Source organism: Gigantopelta aegis, chromosome 8 (assembly GCF_016097555.1).
Source record: "Gigantopelta aegis isolate Gae_Host chromosome 8, Gae_host_genome, whole genome shotgun sequence".
NCBI classification, from domain to species: domain Eukaryota; kingdom Metazoa; phylum Mollusca; class Gastropoda; order Neomphalida; family Peltospiridae; genus Gigantopelta; species Gigantopelta aegis.
This window is the reverse complement of record NC_054706.1, coordinates 6,619,346-6,646,338: the sequence shown is the minus strand read 5'-3', so window position 1 is coordinate 6,646,338 and position 26,993 is coordinate 6,619,346. Positions and strand designations below refer to the sequence as shown.

Below are 26,993 nucleotides of genomic sequence, written 5' to 3'. Positions count from 1 at the left end.
TTGTGACTGAACAGCTGACTGAAATGTCATATCCTATGTATGGACCGACAAAAAAACCCAGTAAAAATATACTACAAAGACTGGGTTCTCACCGATTTGTTGTGACTGAGCGGTTGACTGAAATGTCCTAGGAATGGAACCATCGGAGACGGAGGTTCAGTCGGCTCAGGTGGCTACAAGAAACACAGACATAATTAAATATCAACCGTAATACAAAATACATAGTTCACTCAAATATACAAGGAAAGAAACACATTTTATTTACAGTTATATGGCTTGAGACATATGGTTAAGAACCACACAGATATTGAGAGGAAACCGGCTGTCGCAACTTCATGGGCTACTCTTTTCGATTAGCAGCAAGGGATCTGTTATATGCACCATCCCACAGACAGGGTAGTACATACCATGGCCTTTGATATACCAGTCGTGGTGCACCGGCTGGAATGAGAAACAGCCCAATGGTAAAATCAGATGGATTTTCATTTCTGAAGAGGCCAATGACACATATAGAGAAAAGATACTCCAATAATTTGTACAAGATGGTTGCAAGTATTCAGTAAAAAACATAAACATGCCTTTCTTAAGCTTATTTTAGAACCAAAAACGTATGACAAAATACATATATACTACTCAAAAGAATTTAAGGGTCAAAAATTTATAACCAAATAAGTTTCAGAGTGTATTAGATTGATGATGTAAACTACACCAAATTTTTTATTTATTGTTCCATATTTACAAAAAACCACAAATAAACGTCACTGTATACAAGAAAGTCACATGACATGCTGTCAAAGTTGAAGGTTGTCAAACATGGATTTTACACATTAGAACATTCGTTTAATAGTGTGTGAATCCACCCCTGGCGCGAATACACTCGACACATCGTTGCCTCATGCTGTTGATCAGATGTCTGAAGAACTCTTGGGGAATGGCCTGCCACTCTGCCATAAGAAGTTGACCCAGATCATGAAGGTTGGCCGGAGGGGCATGGTTATCCCGAACTCTCCTGCCTAATTCGTCCTAGGCATTCTTTATTGGGGCCAAGTCAGGCGAATATGCTGGCCAATCCATCCTGGCGATACCTTGTTGTCTGAGAAAGTCCGTTACCACCCTGGCGCGGTGGGGTCTGGCATTGCCATCCTGCAGAACTGCCCCGCCGCCAATCTGCTGAAGGCCTGGGAGAACCAACGGCTGGATAATCTCATTCAGATAGCGGATTCCATTCAGATTGCCATCCACCATATAGAGGGGGGTCCTGTGGTGGATAGAGATGCCGCCCCACACCATGACGCTGCCACCACCGAACAGGTGACGTTGTCTAACGTTAACGTCAGCGAAGCGCTCCCCAGGACGTCTGTAGACACGAACCCGACCGTCGTTGAACTGGAGACTAAACCTGGACTCATCAGTGAACATCACTCGACCCCACTGAACACGTTGCCACCGCAGATGAAGCGTGCACCAGTGACGTCTGGCCGTTCTGTGACGTGGTAGGAGTGGTGGTCGAACAGCCTGGCGACGGCAGCGTAGATTATTGGCTCTCAGACGATTGCGTATGGTTTGGTAAGACACTCGAGTTCCAGTCGCAGTCCGCAGATTGTCACGTAATCGGCGTGCAGTGGTTGTGCGTTGACGTAGAGCCATATTGGTGATGTAGCGGTCCTCTCTATTTGTAGTGCTTCGGGGTCTTCCCGAACGTGGACGATTTCGAACAGAATTCGTTGCTTGGTACCGTTGCCACAGTCGGCCAACGACACTCTGACTGACACCAAGTCTCAGAGCAACATTTCTTTGCGTATTGCCACCCTGAAGCCAAGCAATAGCCCTTCCTCGATCTTTGATAGTCAGTTGAAGTCGTACCATTGTCGAATTTGGAGTGTGCACCGTACACGAACGCAAGCTCCATTTATATGGAAATTCAGCATTGGGAACATGGAATACACGTGCAAAGCGTGCAAATGAAGCGCTTTGTGAAAAAGCAAGTTATGGGCACTCAGCAGACCTTTCGCTTTCGCCCTAATTTACGTGCAAATGTAAGCATGTTTTCGCCATTAGAACTAGTCGACAGTGTCAATGACAGTGGATTTTAATTCATTTATGGGTTGCTTAGACCCACTTTCGTCAAAATGGAACAATCCCATGCGTGACATTATGGTCTAGCTAATATAATTGACATTCAGAAAATAATGTTGAAAATATCGTCTGACCCTTAAATTCTTTTGAGTAGTATATATAGGGAAACCTCTCAAACCTGGACCCTCTGTAAACCGGAATTCCCTCAAAACCGGACGCCTTTCATGGTCACTTTTTAAATATCTTTGCAGGAGAGAACCTCTCTTAACTGGATACCTCTTAAAACCGGAGATTTTACTTAGTCCCGAGCGTGTCCGGTTTAGAGGACTTTCACTGTACAATCATTCAAGTTTTAAACATTTATTTTATGAGAAAATCATGTTCTGACTTAAGGTACAGCAGACATTGGCCTATACTCTAAAAGACTGAAAGACATGTTGCTTACTCCTTGTGTGGCTAACAACAAAAAATGATCGGGTAGCATACTTACCGGGGTGTTATCCAAGAATATCAGAATCAAGTTGTTTATCATATCCTGCAGGTGAAAAATACATAATACCATAAATACTGGTTACAATATTGATCACAGCATCAGTATACTAAGAGATAATAGATAATAATAATAATAGTATACTTATAGACAACAATATCATAAATATTAAGTCTAACTACAGAGATGCCATCTGCTATTGACATCCACATGAAACAACATACTTTTAAATTCTAAACAGAATCGTGTTTGCACTAATGATTCATGACATTTTGAGCATTTAATATCGATCAATCTAGCTGAACAGTCTGTTTTTACAGGTGGTTCAGGAACTGATTCACACTTGTCACCTGTTCCACTTAATACCCATGATGCAAAAGGTCAACACACAATATTACGAAATATCCTTGGGGAAAAATCCAGCCGGGGGACAGAAACAATTTCAGTGCTTCCCCAGTAGTTTAGTTGTTAGTGGTTAGTGAGAAAGAAGAGGGTTCAGTGGTCTTACACCTACACTAGTGGTTAGTGAGAAAGAAGAGGATTCAGTGGTCTTACACCTACACTAGTGGTTAGTGAGAAAGAAGAGGGTTCAGTGGTCTTACACCTACACTAGTGGTTAGTGAGAAAGAAGAGGGTTCAGTGGTCTTACACCTACACTAGTGGTTAGTGAGAAAGAAGAGGGTTCAGTGGTCTTACACCTACACTAGTGGTTAGTGAGAAAGAAGAGGGTTCAGTGGTCTTACACCTACACTAGTGGTTAGTGAGAAAGAAGAGGATTCAGTGGTCTTACACCTACACTAGTGGTTAGTGAGAAAGAAGAGGATTCAGTGGTCTTACACCTACACTAGTGGTTAGTGAGAAAGAAGAGGGTTCAGTGGTCTTACACCTACACTAGTGGTTAGTGAGAAAGAAGAGGATTCAGTGGTCTTACACCTACACTAGTGGTTAGTGAGAAAGAAGAGGGTTCAGTGGTCTTACACCTACACTAGTGGTTAGTGAGAAAGAAGAGGGTTCAGTGGTCTTACACCTACACTAGTGGTTAGTGAGAAAGAAGAGGGTTCAGTGGTCTTACACCTACACTAGTGGTTAGTGAGAAAGAAGAGGGTTCAGTGGTCTTACACCTACACTAGTGGTTAGTGAGAAAGAAGAGGGTTCAGTGGTCTTACACCTACACTAGTGGTTAGTGAGAAAGAAGAGGATTCAGTGGTCTTACACCTACACTAGTGGTTAGTGAGAAAGAAGAGGGTTCAGTGGTCTTACACCTACACTAGTGGTTAGTGAGAAAGAAGAGGGTTCAGTGGTCTTACACCTACACTAGTGGTTAGTGAGAAAGAAGAGGGTTCAGTGGTCTTACACCTACACTAGTGGTTAGTGAGAAAGAAGAGGGTTCAGTGGTCTTACACCTACACTAGTGGTTAGTGAGAAAGAAGAGGGTTCAGTGGTCTTACACCTACACTAGTGGTTAGTGAGAAAGAAGAGGGTTCAGTGGTCTTACACCTACACTAGTGGTTAGTGAGAAAGAAGAGGGTTCAGTGGTCTTACACCTACACTAGTGGTTAGTGAGAAAGAAGAGGGTTTCAGTGGTCTTACACCTACACTAGTGGTTAGTGAGAAAGAAGAGGGTTCAGTGGTCTTACACCTACACTAGTGGTTAGTGAGAAAGAAGAGGGTTCAGTGGTCTTACACCTACATTAGTGGTTAGTGAGAAAGAAGAGGGTTCAGTGGTCTTACACCTACACTAGTGGTTAGTGAGAAAGAAGAGGGTTCAGTGGTCTTACACCTACACTAGTGGTTACAGTGGTCTTACACCTACACTAGTGGTTAGTGAGAAAGAAGAGGGTTCAGTGGTCTTACACCTACACTAGTGGTTAGTGAGAAAGAAGAGGAGGGTTTCAGTGGTCTTACACCTACACTAGTGGTTAGTGAGAAAGAAGAGGGTTTCAGTGGTCTTACACCTACACTAGTGGTTAGTGAGAAAGAAGAGGGTTTCAGTGGTCTTACACCTACACTAGTGGTAGTGAGAAAGAAGAGGGTTTCAGTGGTCTTACACCTACACTAGTGGTTAGTGAGAAAGAAGAGGGTTCAGTGGTCTTACACCTACACTAGTGGTTAGTGGTTAGTGGAGTGGTTAGTGAGAAAGAAGGGTTCAGTGGTCTTACACCTACACTAGTGGTTAGTGAGAAAGAAGAGGGTTCAGTGGTCTTACACCTACACTAGTGGTTAGTGAGAAAGAAGAGGATTCAGTGGTCTTACACCTACACTAGTGGTTAGTGAGAAAGAAGGGTTCAGTGGTCTTACACCTACACTAGTGGTTAGTGAGAAAGAAGAGGGTTCAGTGGTCTTACACCTACACTAGTGGTTAGTGAGAAAGAAGATTCAGTGGTCTTACACCTACACTAGTGGTTAGTGAGAAAGAGAGGATTCAGTGGTCTTACACCTACACTAGGTTAGTTTCAGTGGTCTTACACCTACACTAGTGGTTAGTGAGAAAGAAGAGGGTTTCAGTGGTCTTACACCTACACTAGTGGTTAGTGAGAAAGAAGAGGGTTTCAGTGGTCTTACACCTACACTAGTGGTTAGTGAGAAAGAAGAGGGTTTCAGTGGTCTTACACCTACACTAGTGGTTAGTGAGAAAGAAGAGGGTTTCAGTGGTCTTACACCTACACTAGTGGTTAGTGAGAAAGAAGAGGGTTTCAGTGGTCTTACACCTACACTAGTGTCTTACACCTACGCTAGTGGTTAGTGAGAAAGAAGAGGGTTCAGTGGTCTTACACCTACACTAGTGGGGTTAGTGAGAAAGAAGAGGGTTCAGTGGTCTTACACCTACACTAGTGGTTAGTGAGAAAGAAGAGGATTCAGTGGTCTTACACCTACCCATTGAAGGAAGGAAGGAAATGGTTTATTTAATGACACATCCAACACATTTCATTTACAGTTATATGGCTTTGGAAATATGGTTAAGGACCACACAGATATTGAGGGAGGAAACCCGCTGTCACCACTTTATGGGCTACTCTTTTCGATCAGCAGCAAGGGATCTTTTATATGCACTATCACATAGACAGGATAACACATACCACAGCCTTTGATGTACCAGTCGTGGTGCACTGGCTGAAGCGAGAAATAGCCTAATGGGGCCATTGATGGGGATCGATCCCAAACCGGTCGCTTTACGACTGAGCTACATCTCGCCCCTACCTACCCAATGAGTTGTTAAAACTCACTCTGGGTGGAAGCCGGTACCGGGCTACGAACCTAGTACCTACCAGCCATATGTCCGATGGCTTAACCACGACACCACTGAGCTACATCTCGCCCCTACCTACCCAATGAGTTGTTAAAACTCACTCTGGGTGGAAGCCGGTACCGGGCTACGAACCTAGTACCTACCAGCCGTATGTCCGATGGCTTAACCACGACACAACTGGGCTACATCTCGCCCCTACCTACCCAATGAGTTGTTAAAACTCACTCTGGGTGGAAGCCGGTAACGGGCTACGAACCTAGTACCTACCAGCCGTATGTCCGATGGCTTAACCACGACACCACTGAGCTACATCTCGCCCCTACCTACCCAATGAGTTGTTAAAACTCACTCTGGGTGGAAGCCGGTACCGGGCTACGAACCTAGTACCTACCAGCCGTATGTCCGATGGCTTAACCACGACACGACTGAGGCTGGTGATATATACATACCATCACAGGACGAAGCCCATACCCTAGGTCATTAACCAGTTTTTTCTATTTAATCCCAATAAAAGATATTCCCTTATTTCTTTCAGTATACACATAATGATAGCAGTACACTTGGAGATAACATTATCATAAAAACTAAAATACACACCGGGTTTGCTACAGCATCCATAGCAGGTAAAAGCAGTGAGCCGGATAAAATCTCTCGCAACAGTGAACAAGAACTTCTGTAATAATAGTAAAAAAACAAGCATAATATAATACATAATATTTACAGTAACAGTTAAAAGTGAATAGCTTCACAAAAATGCATACAATATGTGATCAATAGTTTAAAGGTAAATTTCATTATAGCTAATATCCAAATGAATGAATGAAAGTTTACCAACACCACATCACAAATTTGTTTTAAAAAAATTAAGGAGATGTTGTCAGTTATCAACATTTGCACTAGCATACAAATCGTACTTGTTTTTCTTTTCTTTCTTGTTTTGGTATCCCGTTTTCTCCTTCCTAAAGGCATACATCAAAATGCTTTTATCAACATGTTTTGTTTATTTAAAGTAGATGTGAAGATTAACCCACCTGTCACTAGCAAACAAACAGTTTGAACGCTCTTGGAAATGTTGATGAGAAATACCACTTTTTATTCCAAACTTTTGTAGCATTTATTGGTGATATTGGTATTTTTTCAAACTCTGTTTGAGTATAGATAATGAAATTTTATGTTGATGTTACCTTTGTTAGACAATAGCCAAATTCTAAATATCAGCTAATACACGAGATAATGATATTCAAATAATAATACAGTTATAAACAGAACGAGAAAACTACTTAGAATGAAGAGCTTGTGGCCTCAGCAGGTACTGACAATAATATTTACAGTTATAAACAGAACTAGATAACTACTTAGAATGAAGAGCTTTTGGCCTCAGCAGGTACTGACAATATTTACAGTTATAAACAGAATGAGATAACTACTAAGAATGAAGAGCTTGTGGTCTCAGCAGGTACCGACAATAGTATTTACAGTTATAAACAGAATGAGATAACTACTTAGAATGAAGAGCTTGTGGCCTCAGCAGGTACTGACAATATTTACAGTTATAAACAGAATGAGATATCTACTAAGAATGAAGAGCTTGTGGTCTCAGCAGGTACTGACAACAGTATTTACAGTTATAAACAGAATGAGATAACTACTAAGAATGAAGAGCTTGTGGTCTCAGCAGGTACTGACAACAGTATTTACAGTTATAAACAGAACGAGATAGCTACTAAGAATGAAGAGCTTGTGGCCTCAGCAGGTACTGACAATATTTACAGTTATAAACAGAACGAGATAACTACTAAGAATGAAGAGCTTGTGGTCTCAGCAGGTACTGACAATAGTATTTACAGTTATAAACAGAACGAGATAGCTACTTAGAATGAAGAGCTTGTGACCTCAGCAGGTACTGACAATAGTATTTACAGTTATAAACAGAACAAGATAACTACTTAGAATGAAGAGCTTGTGGCCTTAGCAGGTAGTGACAATAATATTTACAGTTATAAACAGAATAAGATAACTACTTAGAATGAAGAGCTTGTGGCCTCAGCAGGTACCGACAATAATATTTACAGTTATAAACAGAACGAGATAGTTACTTAGAATGAAGAGCTTGTGGCCTCACAGAACAAGATAGCTACTTAGAATGAAGAGCTTGTGTCCTCAGCAGGTACCGACAATAATATTTACAGTTATAAACAGAACGAGATAGTTACTTAGAATGAAGAGCTTGTGGCCTCAGCAGGTACCGACAATAATATTTACAGTTATAAACAGAACTAGATAACTACTTAGAATGAAGAGCTTGTGGCCTCAGCAGGTACTGACAATAGTATTTACAGTTATAAACAGAACGAGATAGCTACTTAGAAAGAAAAGCTTGTGGCCTCAGCAGGTACTGACAATAGTATTTACAGTTATAAACAGAACGAGATAGCTACTTAGAATGAAGAGCTTGTGGCCTCAGCAGGTATGGAAACAACTGTTCAACGACCCTGCGTAGATATTCCAGTTCTGCTTTACGACTCCACATGGCACAGTGGACGTTGGGGCCGAGGTAGTCGAACACAGCCTGCTGAATATCGGTACCAGGGGGTGCTGCAACACACAGAGTTCTCTATTACAGTATTATAATCAACCTACAATTAGGATAAGCAACAAATCTGTTACAGTAACAAGATAGTAAAACACATTTGAAACACATTTGTGGACAAGAAATTATTGCTTTTTTTTAAATGAAGTAGGTACAGTTCAATTTTAAAGTTAATATCTTGGAGGGAAAATCTAAATGAACTCTGATCTCACTGCCCATTTGCTCTGGTCTCTGTTAATATATCTGACATATTTCAGTGATACACTTCCTTTGTTCAGATCTCCTAACTGAAATAAGCCAGTAAGATCTCTTTTCAAGCACTTGCTATATTTTGGTTTTATTTCTTTGCACACAATGTTTAAACCTAAATACTAGATGTTATTCATATTTTAACACACACACATACACACACACACACCCAAAACAAACAAGATTATGTGAACCTTTGTTCTTTGCCCAGATGCAGCAGTCAAGATGCTGAATGGTAGCTTTAACCAGCTTCTGAGTTATCAGACTTGGAATATCCAGCTGAAAGGAAACATGTTAGTGTTATTACTGTCATCACTATGAAAAACACAGATATTAGTATAAGACAATAGTTGTGTAGGACATAGCCCAGTAGCTTTAACCAGCTTCTGTGTTATCAGACTTGGAATATCCAGCTGAAAGGAAACATGTTAGTGTTATTACTGTCATCACTATGAAAAACACAGATATTAGTATAAGACAATAGTTGTGTAGGACATAGCCCAGTAGCTTTAACCAGCTTCTGTGTTATCAGACTTGGAATATCCAGCTGAAAGGAAACATGTTAGTGTTATTACTGTCATCACTATGAAAAACACAGATATTAGTATAAGACAATAGTTGTGTAGGACATAGCCCAGTAGCTTTAACCAGCTTCTGTGTTATCAGACTTGGAATATCCAGCTGAAAGGAAACATGTTAGTGTTATTACTGTCATCACTATGAAAAACACAGAGATTAGTATAAGACAATAGTTGTGTAGGACATAGCCCAGTAGCTTTAACCAGCTTCTGTGTTATCAGACTTGGAATATCCAGCTGAAAGGAAACATGTTAGTGTTATTACTGTCATCACTATGAAAAACACAGATATTAGTATAAGACAATAGTTGTGTAGGACACAGCCCAGTAGCTTTAACCAGCTTCTGTGTTATCAGACTTGGAATATCCAGCTGAAAGGAAACATGTTAGTGTTATTACTGTCATCACTATGAAAAACACAGAGATTAGTATAAGACAATAGTTGTGTAGGACATAGCCCAGTAGCTTTAACCAGCTTCTGTGTTATCAGACTTGGAATATCCAGCTGAAAGGAAACATGTTAGTGTTATTACTGTCATCACTATGAAAAACACAGAGATTAGTATAAGACAATAGTTGTGTAGGACACAGCCCAGTAGCTTTAACCAGCTTCTGTGTTATCAGACTTGGAATATCCAGCTGAAAGGAAACATGTTAGTGTTATTACTGTCATCACTATGAAAAACACAGAGATTAGTATAAGACAATAGTTGTGTAGGACACAGCCTAGTAGCTTTAACCAGCTTCTGTGTTATCAGACTTGGAATATCCAGCTGAAAGGAAACATGTTAGTGTTATTACTGTCATCACTATGAAAAACACAGATATTAGTATAAGACAATAGTTGTGTAGGACATAGCCCAGTAGCTTTAACCAGCTTCTGTGTTATCAGACTTGGAATATCCAGCTGAAAGGAAACATGTTAGTGTTATTACTGTCATCACTATGAAAAACACAGATATTAGTATAAGACAATAGTTGTGTAGGACACAGCCCAGTAGCTTTAACCAGCTTCTGTGTTATCAGACTTGGAATATCCAGCTGAAAGGAAACATGTTAGTGTTATTACTGTCATCACTATGAAAAACACAGATATTAGTATAAGACAATAGTTGTGTAGGACACAGCCCAGTAGCTTTAACCAGCTTCTGTGTTATCAGACTTGGAATATCCAGCTGAAAGGAAACATGTTAGTGTTATTACTGTCATCACTATGAAAAACACAGATATTAGTATAAGACAATAGTTGTGTAGGACACAGCCCAGTAGCTTTAACCAGCTTCTGTGTTATCAGACTTGGAATATCCAGCTGAAAGGAAACATGTTAGTGTTATTACTGTCATCACTATGAAAAACACAGATATTAGTATAAGACAATAGTTGTGTAGGACATAGCCCAGTAGCTTTAACCAGCTTCTGTGTTATCAGACTTGGAATATCCAGCTGAAAGGAAACATGTTAGTGTTATTACTGTCATCACTATGAAAAACACAGATATTAGTATAAGACAATAGTTGTGTAGGACACAGCCCAGTAGCTTTAACCAGCTTCTGTGTTATCAGACTTGGAATATCCAGCTGAAAGGAAACATGTTAGTGTTATTACTGTCATCACTATGAAAAACACAGATATTAGTATAAGACAATAGTTGTGTAGGACACAGCCCAGTAGCTTTAACCAGCTTCTGTGTTATCAGACTTGGAATATCCAGCTGAAAGGAAACATGTTAGTGTTATTACTGTCATCACTATGAAAAACACAGATATTAGTATAAGACAATAGTTGTGTAGGACACAGCCCAGTAGCTTTAACCAGCTTCTGTGTTATCAGACTTGGAATATCCAGCTGAAAGGAAACATGTTAGTGTTATTACTGTCATCACTATGAAAAACACAGAGATTAGTATAAGACAATAGTTGTGTAGGACACAGCCCAGTAGCTTTAACCAGCTTCTGTGTTATCAGACTTGGAATATCCAGCTGAAAGGAAACATGTTAGTGTTATTACTGTCATCACTATGAAAAACACAGATATTAGTATAAGACAATAGTTGTGTAGGACACAGCCCAGTAGCTTTAACCAGCTTCTGTGTTATCAGACTTGGAATATCCAGCTGAAAGGAAACATGTTAGTGTTATTACTGTCATCACTATGAAAAACACAGAGATCAGTATAAGACAATAGTTGTGTAGGACACAGCCCAGTAGCTTTAACCAGCTTCTGTGTTATCAGACTTGGAATATCCAGCTGAAAGGAAACATGTTAGTGTTATTACTGTCATCACTATGAAAAACACAGATATTAGTATAAGACAATAGTTGTGTAGGACACAGCCCAGTAGCTTTAACCAGCTTCTGTGTTATCAGACTTGGAATATCCAGCTGAAAGGAAACATGTTAGTGTTATTACTGTCATCACTATGAAAAACACAGAGATTAGTATAAGACAATAGTTGTGTAGGACATAGCCCAGTAGCTTTAACCAGCTTCTGTGTTATCAGACTTGGAATATCCAGCTGAAAGGAAACATGTTAGTGTTATTACTGTCATCACTATGAAAAACACAGAGATTAGTATAAGACAATAGTTGTGTAGGACATAGCCCAGTAGCTTTAACCAGCTTCTGTGTTATCAGACTTGGAATATCCAGCTGAAAGGAAACATGTTAGTGTTATTACTGTCATCACTATGAAAAACACAGAGATTAGTATAAGACAATAGTTGTGTAGGACATAGCCCAGTAGCTTTAACCAGCTTCTGTGTTATCAGACTTGGAATATCCAGCTGAAAGGAAACATGTTAGTGTTATTACTGTCATCACTATGAAAAACACAGATATTAGTATAAGACAATAGTTGTGTAGGACACAGCCCAGTAGCTTTAACCAGCTTCTGTGTTATCAGACTTGGAATATCCAGCTGAAAGGAAACATGTTAGTGTTATTACTGTCATCACTATGAAAAACACAGATATTAGTATAAGACAATAGTTGTGTAGGACACAGCCCAGTAGCTTTAACCAGCTTCTGTGTTATCAGACTTGGAATATCCAGCTGAAAGGAAACATGTTAGTGTTATTACTGTCATCACTATGAAAAACACAGATATTAGTATAAGACAATAGTTGTGTAGGACATAGCCCAGTAGCTTTAACCAGCTTCTGTGTTATCAGACTTGGAATATCCAGCTGAAAGGAAACATGTTAGTGTTATTACTGTCATCACTATGAAAAACACAGATATTAGTATAAGACAATAGTTGTGTAGGACACAGCCCAGTAGCTTTAACCAGCTTCTGTGTTATCAGACTTGGAATATCCAGCTGAAAGGAAACATGTTAGTGTTATTACTGTCATCACTATGAAAAACACAGATATTAGTATAAGACAATAGTTGTGTAGGACACAGCCCAGTAGCTTTAACCAGCTTCTGTGTTATCAGACTTGGAATATCCAGCTGAAAGGAAACATGTTAGTGTTATTACTGTCATCACTATGAAAAACACAGATATTAGTATAAGACAATAGTTGTGTAGGACACAGCCCAGTAGCTTTAACCAGCTTCTGTGTTATCAGACTTGGAATATCCAGCTGAAAGGAAACATGTTAGTGTTATTACTGTCATCACTATGAAAAACACAGAGATTAGTATAAGACAATAGTTGTGTAGGACACAGCCCAGTAGCTTTAACCAGCTTCTGTGTTATCAGACTTGGAATATCCAGCTGAAAGGAAACATGTTAGTGTTATTACTGTCATCACTATGAAAAACACAGAGATCAGTATAAGACAATAGTTGTGTAGGACACAGCCCAGTAGCTTTAACCAGCTTCTGTGTTATCAGACTTGGAATATCCAGCTGAAAGGAAACATGTTAGTGTTATTACTGTCATCACTATGAAAAACACAGATATTAGTATAAGACAATAGTTGTGTAGGACACAGCCCAGTAGCTTTAACCAGCTTCTGTGTTATCAGACTTGGAATATCCAGCTGAAAGGAAACATGTTAGTGTTATTACTGTCATCACTATGAAAAACACAGAGATTAGTATAAGACACTAGTTGTGTAGGACATAGCCCAGTAGCTTTAACCAGCTTCTGTGTTATCAGACTTGGAATATCCAGCTGAAAGGAAACATGTTAGTGTTATTACTGTCATCACTATGAAAAACACAGAGATTAGTATAAGACAATAGTTGTGTAGGACATAGCCCAGTAGCTTTAACCAGCTTCTGTGTTATCAGACTTGGAATATCCAGCTGAAAGGAAACATGTTAGTGTTATTACTGTCATCACTATGAAAAACACAGAGATTAGTATAAGACAATAGTTGTGTAGGACATAGCCCAGTAGCTTTAACCAGCTTCTGTGTTATCAGACTTGGAATATCCAGCTGAAAGGAAACATGTTAGTGTTATTACTGTCATCACTATGAAAAACACAGATATTAGTATAAGACAATAGTTGTGTAGGACACAGCCCAGTAGCTTTAACCAGCTTCTGTGTTATCAGACTTGGAATATCCAGCTGAAAGGAAACATGTTAGTGTTATTACTGTCATCACTATGAAAAACACAGATATTAGTATAAGACAATAGTTGTGTAGGACACAGCCCAGTAGCTTTAACCAGCTTCTGTGTTATCAGACTTGGAATATCCAGCTGAAAGGAAACATGTTAGTGTTATTACTGTCATCACTATGAAAAACACAGATATTAGTATAAGACAATAGTTGTGTAGGACATAGCCCAGTAGCTTTAACCAGCTTCTGTGTTATCAGACTTGGAATATCCAGCTGAAAGGAAACATGTTAGTGTTATTACTGTCATCACTATGAAAAACACAGATATTAGTATAAGACAATAGTTGTGTAGGACACAGCCCAGTAGCTTTAACCAGCTTCTGTGTTATCAGACTTGGAATATCCAGCTGAAAGGAAACATGTTAGTGTTATTACTGTCATCACTATGAAAAACACAGATATTAGTATAAGACAATAGTTGTGTAGGACACAGCCCAGTAGCTTTAACCAGCTTCTGTGTTATCAGACTTGGAATATCCAGCTGAAAGGAAACATGTTAGTGTTATTACTGTCATCACTATGAAAAACACAGATATTAGTATAAGACAATAGTTGTGTAGGACACAGCCCAGTAGCTTTAACCAGCTTCTGTGTTATCAGACTTGGAATATCCAGCTGAAAGGAAACATGTTAGTGTTATTACTGTCATCACTATGAAAAACACAGAGATTAGTATAAGACAATAGTTGTGTAGGACACAGCCCAGTAGCTTTAACCAGCTTCTGTGTTATCAGACTTGGAATATCCAGCTGAAAGGAAACATGTTAGTGTTATTACTGTCATCACTATGAAAAACACAGATATTAGTATAAGACAATAGTTGTGTAGGACACAGCCCAGTAGCTTTAACCAGCTTCTGTGTTATCAGACTTGGAATATCCAGCTGAAAGGAAACATGTTAGTGTTATTACTGTCATCACTATGAAAAACACAGAGATCAGTATAAGACAATAGTTGTGTAGGACACAGCCCAGTAGCTTTAACCAGCTTCTGTGTTATCAGACTTGGAATATCCAGCTGAAAGGAAACATGTTAGTGTTATTACTGTCATCACTATGAAAAACACAGATATTAGTATAAGACAATAGTTGTGTAGGACACAGCCCAGTAGCTTTAACCAGCTTCTGTGTTATCAGACTTGGAATATCCAGCTGAAAGGAAACATGTTAGTGTTATTACTGTCATCACTATGAAAAACACAGAGATTAGTATAAGACAATAGTTGTGTAGGACATAGCCCAGTAGCTTTAACCAGCTTCTGTGTTATCAGACTTGGAATATCCAGCTGAAAGGAAACATGTTAGTGTTATTACTGTCATCACTATGAAAAACACAGAGATTAGTATAAGACAATAGTTGTGTAGGACATAGCCCAGTAGCTTTAACCAGCTTCTGTGTTATCAGACTTGGAATATCCAGCTGAAAGGAAACATGTTAGTGTTATTACTGTCATCACTATGAAAAACACAGAGATTAGTATAAGACAATAGTTGTGTAGGACATAGCCCAGTAGCTTTAACCAGCTTCTGTGTTATCAGACTTGGAATATCCAGCTGAAAGGAAACATGTTAGTGTTATTACTGTCATCACTATGAAAAACACAGAGATCAGTATAAGACAATAGTTGTGCAGGATGTAGCCCAGTAATAAAGTGCTCACTTGATGCATGGTCGGTTTGGGATCGATCCCCGTCGGTGGACCCCATTTCTCGCTCCAGACAGTGTGCCACGACTGGTATATCAAAGGCTGCGGTATGTGCTATCCTGTCTATGGGATGGTGCATATAAATATCCTTTGCTACTAATGGAAAAATGTAGTGGGTTTCCTCTCATAGACTATATGTCAAAATTAACAAATGTTTGACATCCAATAGTCGATGATTAATAAATCAATGTGCTCTAGTGGTGTCGTTACACAAAACAAACTTTACTTTTAGTATAAGACAAAAGCAAACTTTGCAATTCACAATTCATACTTTTAACAACAATACTGAAACATTAAGAAGCCTATAATTAAAACCATCAGGTGTTATTTGTGAAGAATATGAAAGAGACACTGTGAAAAAGCTGAAATATCTCAGTATTCTGTAAAAGTAAATACAACAAACATGAAAGTCAACCTACTCAGTACAATATGTACAGTGAAACCTCTCAAAACTGGACCCTCTGTAAACCGGAATTATCTTAAAACCGGACATTTTTCACAGCCCCTTTCTGAATATCTATATTGAAGAGAACCTCTCTAAACTGGATACCTCTTAAAACCTGGTAACAAGGTTTTGTTTTTTTTAATTCTTTTTTTTACCTTTTTAGCTCTTCTCAGAAAAACAGCAGCAAGGAAGCGAAAATTAGTTCTCAGTTCATCAACAAACTCCTCATCAGTACTCAAATCTCTGAAAAAAACACCACAGGCTTTAACTCATAAACAAACCCCTTGTCATTAGTGAAATATCTAAAAACAAACTCTCCGTCAGCACACAAATCTCTGAAAAGGTAACCCCACAGGCTTTAACTCATAAACAAACCCCTCGTCATTAGTGAAATAGCTAAAAACAAACTCTCCGTCAGCACACAAATCTCTGAAAAGGTAACCCCACAGGCTTCAACTCATAAACAAACCCCTCGTCATTAGTGAAATATCTATAAAAAAACCCCTCACGGTCAGCGCACAAAAATATGAAAATATCAAGTAAATCCTCGCCAAATCCAAATTCCATGCAGAACAAAACAAAATTATTCCAACATATATTCTTGCTGACAGATACTTTTAACCAATGATGTGTCCCAGAAGCCGAATGCTCATGAATTATTTGATGGCCTTCCATCATATCACAATCATCCAACGCTAGGTACAATAACAAATCCAGCAAGAGACTGCAATCGCTGCCCACCAGTGATCTGTTCAGGAGACTGAGCGAATTATTTAACTGGTACCAGTTTTCTATCACATCACATTCATTTCAGGTTAGGTACAAAAACCAGTACAGCAAATGACTGCAATCCCTGCCACCAGTGATATTTTCAGGAGACTGAGCGAATTATTTAGCTGGTACCATTATCTTCTATGACATCACATTCATCTCCTGAGCATGCCTCAGCTATGAGACATGATGAACTCTCGAACAGAAGTCTGCCACAGTCGGAGAGACTGAAAGTATCTCCCGCAACTTCTACCATCTAAGTGTAATAAATGAAAATAACCACTTACTTGTACCAAGTGTAGACAAAGTCTTTGAGCACGATACTAAAGAACTGTAAAAAAATAAATACAGAACATAAATTACAGTATTTAAACATAATTTAGAGAAGAGAAAAGAAATTTGTAAAAACCCATTATACAAAGTCATTTTGTATATATACATATCTTCAGCATGGTGTGGCCACTTACGAATGTCTAGTTGTCACATCTTGCATTGTTCAGAGAAGTGGTGTTCAAAAATCAATTACAATTATTGAATACCGATGGGATGGTCTTCATAAATAACTATTACACTTGATCATGAAGTCCATAATCGATTGACACATCTCAAGTGGTGAAAATTAAGAAATTCCATTAGCCTGGGGGAACCACTAGCATAGAAAAGTTACAAAACCAAAAAAACAATAATTACCCCAACTCCACCCCAACCATTATTGGTTAGACATATCTGATTGATACAAGTGCAACATACATTCCCCATCCGAGAAGTCAAGACAAGCGATATGATTTTAAATCAATATTTTGTATTAAAGTCAACGGTACATCACCTCATCGAGTGCCTGATCAACTCGCTGTCTTATCTCCAGATTAGTCCACGGTTGAAATGCAAGAATATTTAACTCAGGTCTGAAATTAACAGAATTATTAGTTATCATGTAAAAATTTCTTTGATTGGTAAGTCAGCTGTATTAATATATTTTACATCTGAAAGAGTCAACAGTTGAATTGCCAGATAGTTATCTCAGGTCTGAAATTAACAGAATTATTAGTTTTCATGTAAAAGTTTCTTTGACAGGTAAGTCAACTCTATTAATATATTTTATATCTGAAAGTGTTTTATGTTTTACATATTTGTTATATCCCAGTAAATAATGAACAAATGAATAATTCATGTTTAATAACACCATAGCACCAAAAGGTGGAAGGGTCCAAAAGACATGGTAATGATAGAGAAAATAAGAGAGAGATAGAGAGAGAGTGAGATAGAGAGGGAGGGGAAAAAGAGGGAAGGAGAGAGAGAGAGTGAGAATGAGAAAGAGAGAGGGATAGAGCAATAGAGAGAGTGAGAATGAGCAAGAGAGAGGGATAGAGCAATAGAGTGAGAAAGAGAGAGGGATAGTGTGACAGAGAGATTGAGAATGAGAAAGAGAGAGGGAAAGAGTGACAGATAGAGTGAGAAACAGAGAGGGAGGTAGGAAGAGAGAGAGAGAGAGAGAGAGAGAGAGAGAGAGAGAGAGAGAGAGAGAGAGAGAGAGAGACACCTATACTGACCTGTGTCTTGGACACCTCCTTTGTCCACAAACTGTACATATTGACTTCAGTAGCGTCAGCTCATTGTCGAGAACAGAAGACTAAAACAGAAATTTAAACTTCTATCAAGTACATGCAAATAGACAGACGTCTCTGTCACAAACAATGTTTTCGCTGGTTGAAAATTAAAGGAGGGTGATAGCACAAACCCCACCCCACCCTTTAAAAAAAAGTAAAAGCTTGGTTACCATATATCATTTTGTGTTGGTCGACTTTGTGGAAAGACCTATCCCTTATTTTGCCCCTCAGCTGGGTATGCGCTTTACAGTTGCCCGATCGCCCAGGGCGAGTCAAAATAGTGTCGGGCAAGTCAAAACCGTATCATGTGTCACTTGCTTGGCGACCGAAAATTTCCGCATATTGTATTATGTATCAAAATGCAAATAACTAATGTTTGTAAGAGATCGGAAAGTTATTTTTTATTTATTGTTTTCAATTGGTTTCCTATTAATATATGTGCAACCAAACCCATATAGGACATAATAGTGACTACTTCCCCAGTATACTGAACAGTCTAAAACCATTTGGAATGCCTCGGCCGGTTTTGATTATGTAATCGGAAAACCTCGGCCACGTAAATGTATTTGTAGGTGAAATCGGAATACCTTGGCCATGTCCGTCTTTATTTTCCATTTAGTTACAATCGGAACAACTCGTCACATTCCACTACGCTATGTTTCACAGAAAGATTTTGTTTATGAGCCTGAGGTTTTCCGAAGTTACATTGTGTTGGAACATTTTCGTTTCTTACAGACTATACCGAGTCTCCTATACCAAACACCCAATTGTCACTGCCAACGATGTCAACAACAGCTATCATCGCCTGTGCACATGCGAGTGTTAAATAGGAATGCTGGTCAACTCGCCCCAAAGCCAACTCGCCCAAGTGTTTAGATAACTCTCCCCAAACTTTACAGTCTGTAAATAATTGTGACAAAATTAAAAATTGACATCTACAACTTTGGTGTCATTTTATTTATTACAGTGAAACTCCTCTTATTAAATTTATATTGGGGAGATCTTAATATCGGATAAATAATAATCTATTACAATGAATTGTCAAGCCTAATTTAACGACGTTTGTCCCTTATTTCCTTAAAGGAATGATCAGGCAAGGCTTTTGGACTCCGACTGGTCTGCATATTCAACAATATTTAATGCACATTAGCTTAAAATGTTGGTATATTAATTTTCAAAATGGTAAAGATATGAGTTGACTAAACAGTGTGGGGCGAGTTGACTAACCGCGTTGGGGGCGAGTTGGTTTTGGAGCGAGTTGACCTGCTCCCATTAAATAGTGATAATTATGTCTTTAACTTGTGTTGTATGTTTATTTCTCTAGTGAATGTGATTATTGTTTGTATAGATTGCTGTCAATTTAGTAATTTTTTTAATTCCTCATCAAACGGTTATAAAAGCACCTTATTCATTGCAAGACTGAACCTTGGTAAAACATTCCAGATGTTTGCTTGTGTGGGTCCCGTGACAACATAATAATTAGAATTTAATTACAAATTCTCTTGTGTTGTTAACATGTTTTTAAAGTACAAGTTCTTTTTTAAAATGAAATTCAGTTGCGGGCCATTCAAAAGTTGTACGGGCAAATCCAAGTAAAAAAAATCCGAAGTGCATACCCTGCCTCAGTATCTGGTACAAAAAAGTTAGCATGATGTACAAGCTGACTCATCTTTTATGTACCGTTAGTTAAAACGTCGGTCTGACATTCACACCTGCTGATAAAAGTAGTTTCGTTTTTGTAAAGGTGGTATACATTTATTATTTGGCGCCCAAGATAAATTATTTTAATGATGAACAATGTCACTTCCCATGGCTAGTGATATTCCATGTTGGGCTAGTAAATAACTACCATTGCAATCCCAGACGGCTAGTGAAAAAAAAAGTTGTCAAATGCTGCATTTAAATATCTTAGTGTTTTTAAGCTCCATCTCCTTCTTTAGGCGACATTAGTAAAATTGTATCAACTTAAAAGTAAAGTAGGGCTAGTGAATTTTTTATTCTGGCTAGTAAATATTCAAAATCACTGACCCCATGGCTAGTGAATTTTATAAAAATTCTAGAAGCCCTACAATAAGTAACAATGATCATTTATGACCATATAATCTGCAATTGAGGATAAAATATAAGATGAGAATTAGTGGACACAAAAGACGCAGAATGAACATTTTGATCATGTGACAAATTTGGTGCCAAATAAGTGTTTTTTCAGCCAGAGATTGCCGAAACTAAGTAAAGCAAACTAATTTTGGTTCACTTTTAAAAATTGCAAGGGGTGTTTATATATAAGTTTGACAACTAATATCAGTGGTTAAGTAATACAATGTTGTGTAGTTAAAGGAACAGTCCTTCCTTCTGTTGTTTAACATGGTCTTCATGTGTTGAAATTTGTCAGTGTTCTTGGTGCTCCATTTAAGCATGGCGACCTGCCCAGCTATTGCATTTTGCTGCCCTCCTTTCATGTTCTACCATCCCCTTTATTTTTCTATGCCCCTCTTCAAATATTTTTCTGCATCCTACTATATTTTACAGCACCCAGCTCCGCCATTTCAAAATGTACACTTTTTCATACACTGAAAAATGTCAATCAGTCTGCACACTGGACATCAAAGGAAACAAGCTGTGGTGTATACGAAAATGCAACTGTCAAAAACCTTCAATAGCTTACGACAGTTACTGTAACGTAATTTAACACTATTGTCTCCTATACCATTATCCATTTGTATTTTTGATACACATGATAAAAGTTACATTTTTTTTATTGAAAACATTTTATTTTCATCTACTAGTATCTCAAATATGTTCACCGAAGTTGTGTTGGCAAAAACATGCTGATATGAATTGATTTCACTTTAGTTTGTACATCAGCACTGTTAAATGCTGACATGAATTGCTTGGGCTGTTAAATTAGTACTGAATCTTTTCTCCAAAGCTACATGCAACTAAAAAATACTAATTGCCACTTGATTCATTCAAATGATAACTAACTTTCTTCTTGCGTCGGTACATTGGTAGAAGGTTTGGTACAAGAGTGGTTGGGCTGAAATTAAACAAAACAAATTTGTATATATACAATGTACTTGCATGAACATCTGAAAGAAGTACTGTATAACACATAATAAAAGTTAATAAATTAATTAAAACAATAAGTACTTGATGTTCATCTTCATTAGACTATAAATACAAATTATCTTCAACAAGTTTAGATAATATACTTTCAGTTAATGAATTATGTCAGTCACGATGAATATCTCCACATCTTACTTCTATATAAGCAAACATTTTCATTTATCAACAATAAACATTTAAAACAAATTACGATACACACAGTACACTTTTTCTTACATGTATACATTTGTATATATGCTACAATACACAGGTGGTTATTAAACTGAAACCGAACATACACACCTAGACCCCGTTTTACAAAGTGATCTTGGCTACTATAGGACTTAGTGACTTATGGTTGATTTTACGCTACTGACCGTAAAACTTACAACCGTTCGATGAAGCAATCTTAGTGCGATTATAAACCCAAACTTACTACTACTGCGATCTTAACTAAGGCTAAAAATCTTAGATTGATAAGTCATTCTTCACACTCTTGTTTTGGCTTCGTACACAATAAATTTAACATATCCAACAATAATTATTTGATATGACATATTTGACAAAATTTTATGTTTATATTTTTCATCTTTTAAAACTTTTAAACATAATTAAAAAAATTAAATTATAAAAAAATCCCGAAATTAAACTGCAATGCCTGCTGTCAGAATTATTTTGACAGGGTTCAAGGTTAGTAGACTAGTTTTTATTTTAATGTGGCATAGTAGTGTAATGATATAGCTAATTTTGAATTTAAATGACATCAGTATTCCAATGACGCCACTTTCCATCTTCTTACAATTTGACAATAAACTGGATACATGGCGTCTCCGTTTTAACAACACTGGAAAAAGCCCAATGCAAAACTGCTACTGAATTTTTGTTTGTTTGAAGATGACTGGTTTTTGAAGAAAATCTTGAAATAAAAACAATTGTACTGTTTACGAAATATAGATCTGAAGTGAAATTACGGTAAGATATGTTATATTTATTGTGTATGAAGCCAAAACAAGGGTGCGAAGAGTGAATGTCATCGACTTTAATGGTGAAAAAGGCAGTTGATTCCAAATCCGCTTGAAACACTTGCAACAATTACAAAATAGTATAATGAGGCATCCGATACTTTGATATCAGTTCCTTGTTGTTCATTGTGTCTAACTTCATGCTTCTGTTGTGAAAAACATATTCCATTCGCCTTTTTTTTTCTCAGCGTTAATTTAAGGTCACGACCTTAGAGCTTACAATAGGTGCAGACATATTGTAAATATTCATAGTAACTAAAGGTGATTGTAAGCTAAGGTAATTTAATAAAACGGGATGTCGATTGTAGGAAAATGTTACGGTCACTACCGTAGGCACTTAAGGGGATAGCAGTGCTAAGATCGCTTCGTAAAATAGTGCCCTGGTAATTTAAGATGAACTTATAATAATGCCCTGTACATCTTTTTGTAGTAATGAAACAGCCTAAGAGATCAGCACAATGCAGGGCTCACCCTGGATCAAAAATACCTGTAGCCAAAATATTAGCCAAATGGAATTTTTATTAGCCATATTGAAAATGCTTTAGCCAAATTTATTTTACGCAGTACTGTATAGAGTATTTATATATGAATATGAAAATGTATCTTTTTCAGCTAATTGTGTACAAACTGGAATAAATAGGAATAACAAAACCTTGATTTTTCAGCGGGAGTGGGGTGTGGTGGGGATGGGGTTATGCATTATCTTCAGAGTTTGAAGCCAGTACCCCATACACCCACCCCCACTTCTAAAGCCTATAACATTAAATTAACAAACATACAGAAATATGGGGGTGGGTGGATGTTTATTGACGGTAGTTGTTTTTTCTTTCTTCCTATGATTATTGTAAACTACTTTTATTCAATGTACATTCAACTGCATGTGTGCTCTCGACCATGGGTACGAAATTAACAAAGACAAAGGAACAAACAAAAACTGCAGTTAGGTATTCATTGATGTGAACAACTATTGTTTTTCTACAAATTTATATCAATATTTACTTTTGCGTAATTGTTTAATGTCTGCAACGATATCTCTTGACACGCGGGTGTCGGCTGATGTATATTCGCACCGAGAGCTGTCCTCAGTTCAGCCAACGAACGTTCTTCCTAACGTTCGCGAACTATTTGATTGGTGTTCGTCATGTCCATTTGGTTTAACGTGAAGCGCACAAACCAGTCTAGCGAACGTTTTGTTTTCGCTCGGTCTGGCTGAACTCTGCCCTTGAGATCGCCTACATGTCTTTCGGCCCTGAACTGGCATGTGTATTAAAATTGACACGCTTTGTCGGGCTGTTTTTATTACTTTGGTTCAAAGATTTTACAAAGTAAAAATAACAAGTTACAGATCTTCCAGACATTGCTGTCATACATGTTGAATGCATGCCGTTAAAATCAATAACCGTGATTATTAAAATAAGCAAACATTATAAGGCATACGCTGAATTCTGCATGACACCATTTTTTTTTTACCGGTCGCGAGATCGCCATTACGCTAATTGAATATTTGGTATTATTATTATGTTTGAGGTGTCGGATAGATTATGTAACCGTTTGTTCACATCAGAAGACAGAAAATGGCTTAGCCAAAATTTTAGCCACTTGCACATTTTATTAGCCATTTTTTGTAAAAATTAGCCAATGACTAATTTGGCTACCGACAGCGCGAGCCCTGACAATGTAAGGAATAAAAGGCCTGAAAGATTATAGCCCTGAATTGTATGCTACAAAATCCAAACAATTTGTACAATAGAATTTAGCCAGTCCATGTGTAATTTAATTGCTAAACTCCAACACTGAAGACAAAAGAGCATATACCTGACGAGAATGTAGGAGATGGCCATACCAAGGATGAAGGCCCACATAAACAGGAACACTTTGACATAGCTGAAATAAACAAACAATTAAAAAGGAACATTTGACATAGCTGAAATAAACAAACAATTAAAAAGGAACATTTGACATAGCTGAAATAAACAAACAATTCAAAAGGAACACTCTGACATAGCTGAAATAAACAATTCAAAAGGAACATTTTAATAATGTTCCGGTTAAATACGTACATGTAGGTGCCAACAGGTTTCTTTTTGTAGTACATCATTACATGTATGTGCAGGGAACATTTTGTTTTCTAAATCTAAATTAGCAATATTTCTAGTCAACTGAAAATTGATTAGCAACTACTGTTTAATGTTTTAAAATTGTGTATCGATCTATGAAATTTGCATAACGAATCGCGACCAAACAAAATGTTCCCTGGTGTGTATTGGTGATTAATATGTCAAATACATACATGTATTTGTTCTCAGTGAACTCAAAAATTATAAGTGTAATGGCATTTAGCGTCAAATACAGGGTAGTGTTCTCGCTGGGTGAAAATTAAAGGAGGGTGGCTGCGCAACATCCTACCCTTCCAAAAGAAAAAAAAAGAGGAAAAGCTTGATTACCACATATTACTATTTGTTGATCAACTTTGTGGAAAGACATACTCCTTATTCTGCCCGCAGTATTTGGAGAATGCAATACAATCCGACTCATCTTTTATCATTTATGTAGCATTAGTTGAAATGGAGATGTTGTCGGTTTGACGTTCATGGGCATTCATTTCGCAAAATTTTGGACATGTTTACAAGTGTGTAAATGTTTTATGTCCCACCCTCATGGACCTCGTATTGCCATATCATTACAACTCTAAAAAAAGTTTGTTTTGTTTAATGACACCACTAGAGCACATTTTTAAATCTTTAATAGTCTGCTATAGTTTTCCATTAGTAGCAAGGGAACTTTTATATGCACCATCCACGCAGTGTAATACATAGTATACCACAGCCTTTCATAGATCAGTCATGGTGCACAGAGCTAAACGATCCCAGACCAACCGTGCATCAGTCGAGCTTGGTTTCTAGACGTTTCGTACCCAAACCCGTTCGTACCATACCGTTTCGTAACCACTAGTATACCAGTTCGTAACCAATTAAATAATGTCATACATTACACCTAACATTAATATATTTTTTAAATACACAATTATAATGTTATATTACAAACATATTGTAACATTTAGCAAAAAAAAAATTGTAATAATCACTCAGTATCTTTTATAAGCATTAAATGAGCAATTATGTGCTGTGCATCACTGAAGCATGCCGTTTCGTAACCAAAAAGCATACCTTTTCGTAAGCAAAAAGCATACCTTTTCATAGCCAAAGAGCAATTCTTTTGTCATAAAACCATTTAATATTTGATTGTATTAACCCGTGTAATAACGGTATGCAAATTTCATGTCATATGCAAATTTAAAAGTTTATAATGCTACTTTCACCTGTCAATAATTGAAGGACTCGGTGCTAAATAGGGAATAAGTCACATTTTGAAAGTTTTGAGAAATATACCAACATATAAGTTTTTATTAATTTCACATTTACCTTTACCATAAATACAATTGTATGAATGTACTGGGTTTCAATATCTCTATATATAATTATGTTAATTATGTTTGTAAATATTATTATGTTTGTACATAAAATGTTTTTTTGTCATGTAAAAAGAAAAATGTTATGTGTTTGAAATATATCAACAAATAAGCTGACTTCACTTGACATGATTCTTCGTGACAATTTCTAATCGCTAATTATTAAAATGTAGTTGGCTTGGATTTTTTAAAAGATTTTTTTTCATTAAATAACATGTACAAATGTGGGTATGAACTGGTATGCTGATGTTCCTCTGGTTATGAACTGGTATGCCTTTGGGTACGAACTGGTATGGTACGAAACGGTATGGTTACGAAAGGACCTGATACCGTCGAGCTTTACCACTCAGTCCACTGGGCTACGTCCCGCCCCCGCCCCCGCCCCCTCCCCCTTTACAGCTTTAATACACATGCACTGATCGTCTGATGTCGAGAACATAATTCTAAACATTGTCTCATACATAATAGTTTGAGCGAATAACTGCTTTATTAATGTGATGATGAAGCGGCGAGATCACAGCTTTAAATTTAACAAGCACCGAGGCTGAAGCGGCACAGATCGCCAGAATTTTGCAGAAAATGTACACTCGACGGCTGGCGGGGATTCATTCACCTTCGCGGTCACCAAGTACAAACCTGTAGAACACAACGGTACACAGAAGCAGTACGGCCGTTCCTGTTGTAAACTTGGAATGTTTATGCGCATAGTGTTTGACTATGTACCAAGGAATCATTATGCAAACTGTTGCATCTTCCAAAATCTTGTGACAGGATTTATAAAAACTGTTCTTCTTTTGAAGATTATACTAAGGGAAATAACTCCAATGTTTTGATCTGACATTGTTTTTGGTCGATTGAAATGAGAAGAGAAAAAGAAGTTGAAAACAAATGTATATTGCATTTTCATTTATCAAAATGATGTATTATTCCAACTTGCATAAATTTGCAGACTTTTGAGAATAATAATTGCCAGGTTGGTTTCTGTCTAGTTAATATGAATCATTGAAGAACAAAACCATTAGCATGTTAAAAGTTGTATATATCATCGGGTAATTGTCAT

General features: G+C 37.6%; 1 protein-coding gene across 2 annotated transcripts in view; it reads right to left on the bottom strand.

The window, feature by feature from the left end:
• Positions 1-26,706, bottom strand: part of LOC121378522 (sorting nexin-14-like) — a 77,511-nt gene extending 50,805 nt beyond the window's left edge. For both annotated transcript variants that reach the window (XM_041506729.1, XM_041506730.1), the window contains exons 1-12: positions 26,570-26,706; positions 24,280-24,348; positions 21,323-21,374; positions 18,281-18,360; positions 17,557-17,635; positions 17,018-17,061; positions 16,115-16,202; positions 8,847-8,931; positions 8,252-8,408; positions 6,411-6,486; positions 2,567-2,611; positions 93-173 (exon numbers count right to left, since the gene is read on the bottom strand). In XM_041506729.1, coding sequence (XP_041362663.1) covers positions 93-173; positions 2,567-2,611; positions 6,411-6,486; positions 8,252-8,408; positions 8,847-8,931; positions 16,115-16,202; positions 17,018-17,061; positions 17,557-17,635; positions 18,281-18,360; positions 21,323-21,374; positions 24,280-24,348; positions 26,570-26,667 — 954 coding nt within the window. In that variant the 5' untranslated portion in view covers positions 26,668-26,706. The remainder of the gene's footprint in view (positions 1-92; positions 174-2,566; positions 2,612-6,410; positions 6,487-8,251; positions 8,409-8,846; positions 8,932-16,114; positions 16,203-17,017; positions 17,062-17,556; positions 17,636-18,280; positions 18,361-21,322; positions 21,375-24,279; positions 24,349-26,569) is intronic.
• Between the last annotated feature and the right edge of the window lie 287 nt (positions 26,707-26,993).